This window comes from Lipotes vexillifer, unplaced genomic scaffold, assembly GCF_000442215.2.
Source record: "Lipotes vexillifer unplaced genomic scaffold, Lipotes_vexillifer_v1.1 scaffold943, whole genome shotgun sequence".
NCBI lineage: Eukaryota > Metazoa > Chordata > Mammalia > Artiodactyla > Lipotidae > Lipotes > Lipotes vexillifer.
The window spans coordinates 714133-716120 of record NW_006776793.1 but is presented as its reverse complement, the minus strand read 5'-3'; the positions used below and the strand labels follow the sequence as shown (position 1 = coordinate 716120).

The 1988-nt window shown below is 48.7% G+C and overlaps 1 protein-coding gene across 1 annotated transcript in view; it reads right to left on the bottom strand.

Annotated features, from left to right (window-relative positions):
- The window catches only part of ABCC12 (ATP binding cassette subfamily C member 12), a 59677-nt gene that overhangs the window by 37752 nt on the left and 19937 nt on the right, over positions 1–1988 (bottom strand). Inside the window, 1 exon segment of the mRNA XM_007450637.1 lies at positions 1740–1893. Within this exon segment, the coding sequence (XP_007450699.1) occupies positions 1740–1893 (154 nt within the window).

The following is a 1988-nucleotide window of genomic DNA, read 5'->3' as shown; positions in this document are numbered from 1 at the left end:
GGAAATCCATGAGGCCTGCACCCCTGAGTTTCTGATCATTTGGAAAACATTATTGGAAACCTACTCTGTGCCAGGCTCTGGGGTCAGTGTAAGGCCACAGATATGTGCCCTGACCTCAAGGAGGCTATGGTCTAATGGAATCTTAGAACTAAATTTGGAAAAACATAGATGCCTTGAGTTTAGGACATTTAAGGGCAGCACTTAAGCTGGACATGATTGTTAGAGGAAAAAGGTAACAGCAATAGCTCCCATCCGTGGGGACTTAGCATTTGTGCGTGATGTGTCTCTCCGTCCTCTCACCCACCTTGTGAAGCGGGTACTATTATTAAAATACCTGTGGAGCAGGTAAAGAACCTGGCTTGGAGAGGTTAGGCAATATGCTCAAGGCCATGCAGCTGGCGAGCGGCTGGGACTGGAACCCGGGTCCACCAGGCTAGAGAGGCATAGCCCTAACCCCCAAGATATTGTGCTGCACCCTTTGTCTTCACCTTATTTCACAAACTATTTGACCCTGTCCTTGACAACAAGTCATGAGCCACCAACATACTGAAAAGGAGGAAAGCGATTGAAGGGCTAAGAGGAGGCTTCTTTACAACACGAAAGCGGTTCACTGACTCCTCTCGGGAGCAACGCTGAAGGCATGGTTGAAGTAATCTGGGTGCTGCACGTCATAGGCGCGGAAGAGTGATGAGAAAGCAAGTGGGCTGCACACAGCAGGACTTCACTGAGAGCCAAGCTCAATTGCACTCAGCCAACCAAATATCATTCCCAATGAACATGTGCAGAGAGCCTTGTTAGCTACGAGGTATCACTCTACACCAGCTACTGAGCCTAGCGTCACATAATACATAAGAACCTCTCCCTCTATAGTGCTCACAGGGGGAAAGGGTGAGTCAACAAGATGGGAGATTAAAATATTAGTCACAAGATTAATGCTGAGCCCTTTGCAGCAAAATCAACACTGCCATCCGGGCTGTGGGCTGAGGAGTACCCCGGGCAAGAAAACCACATGCAAGAGAAGGTCAAACATTCCCCAAACGCAGAGCTGTTCTAAGGACTCTACCCCCCAGTCCCGAGGGGAGGGGAGCAGTCAGCAGAATCTGGCTGGCTTCTGTTCCTAGGCTGCTTGTGGCACTCATTTTGCTTTTTACAAGAGCAGTGTTGCTAGGTGGTTAAGAGCAGATGGTGGCACCAGGCACCCTGGGTGTGAAGCCCTCTTCTGCCACTTTCGAGCTGCATGACTTGGACGAGCTATTTAACCTGCTGTGTCTCTGGTTCCTAAGTCATAAAGTGGGGCAGCTATACACCCACCTCATAAGGTTACTGGGGTAGCTAAATGAGTTAATTATGTGCCTCGTAAATAGAAATTGCTCATAACTGTCAGCTATTATAATCTATTATTGGACTCCAACATGAAATTAAGAACAAATCTGAAAAGACTTATGAAAGCTAGTCAGTTTGAGTCTAGCCCCCTGAAATGGACTGTCCATTAAACACTGCAACTGGCTCTCAGCTCCTATGGAATTTGAAGATCCACACTAATACAACCACTAAGACAACAGTATTCTCTCAGCTTGAAGAGATGTCTCCAGGGTTCATTTGCATAGCTTTAAAATTTGGGGAGAAATGGAGACATCCCACCACGACCTCCTGCTCAAACTGAATTATATTCAGCTTTGCGAAGGCCATGGTCATGTGACACAAGGAAGAAGGATGGCGGCCACACCTTTGGAACACACCCACCTTTCTCACCACAAAGCTTACATTGTGCAGAACCGATTCGGGGCTGCCACGTTGCTCCTGGGCGCTGGTGACTCCCTGACCTGATGGACTCAAGCTGTATGCCTCTGGCCTCTGTTTCTTAAGAAGATGCTTCTTCTGGTCCTGCACTTTCTTTTTTTTTTTGCGGTACGCGGGCCTCTCACTGCTGTGGCCTCTCCCGTTGCGGAGCACAGGCTCCGGACGCGCAGGCTCAGCGGCCATGGCTC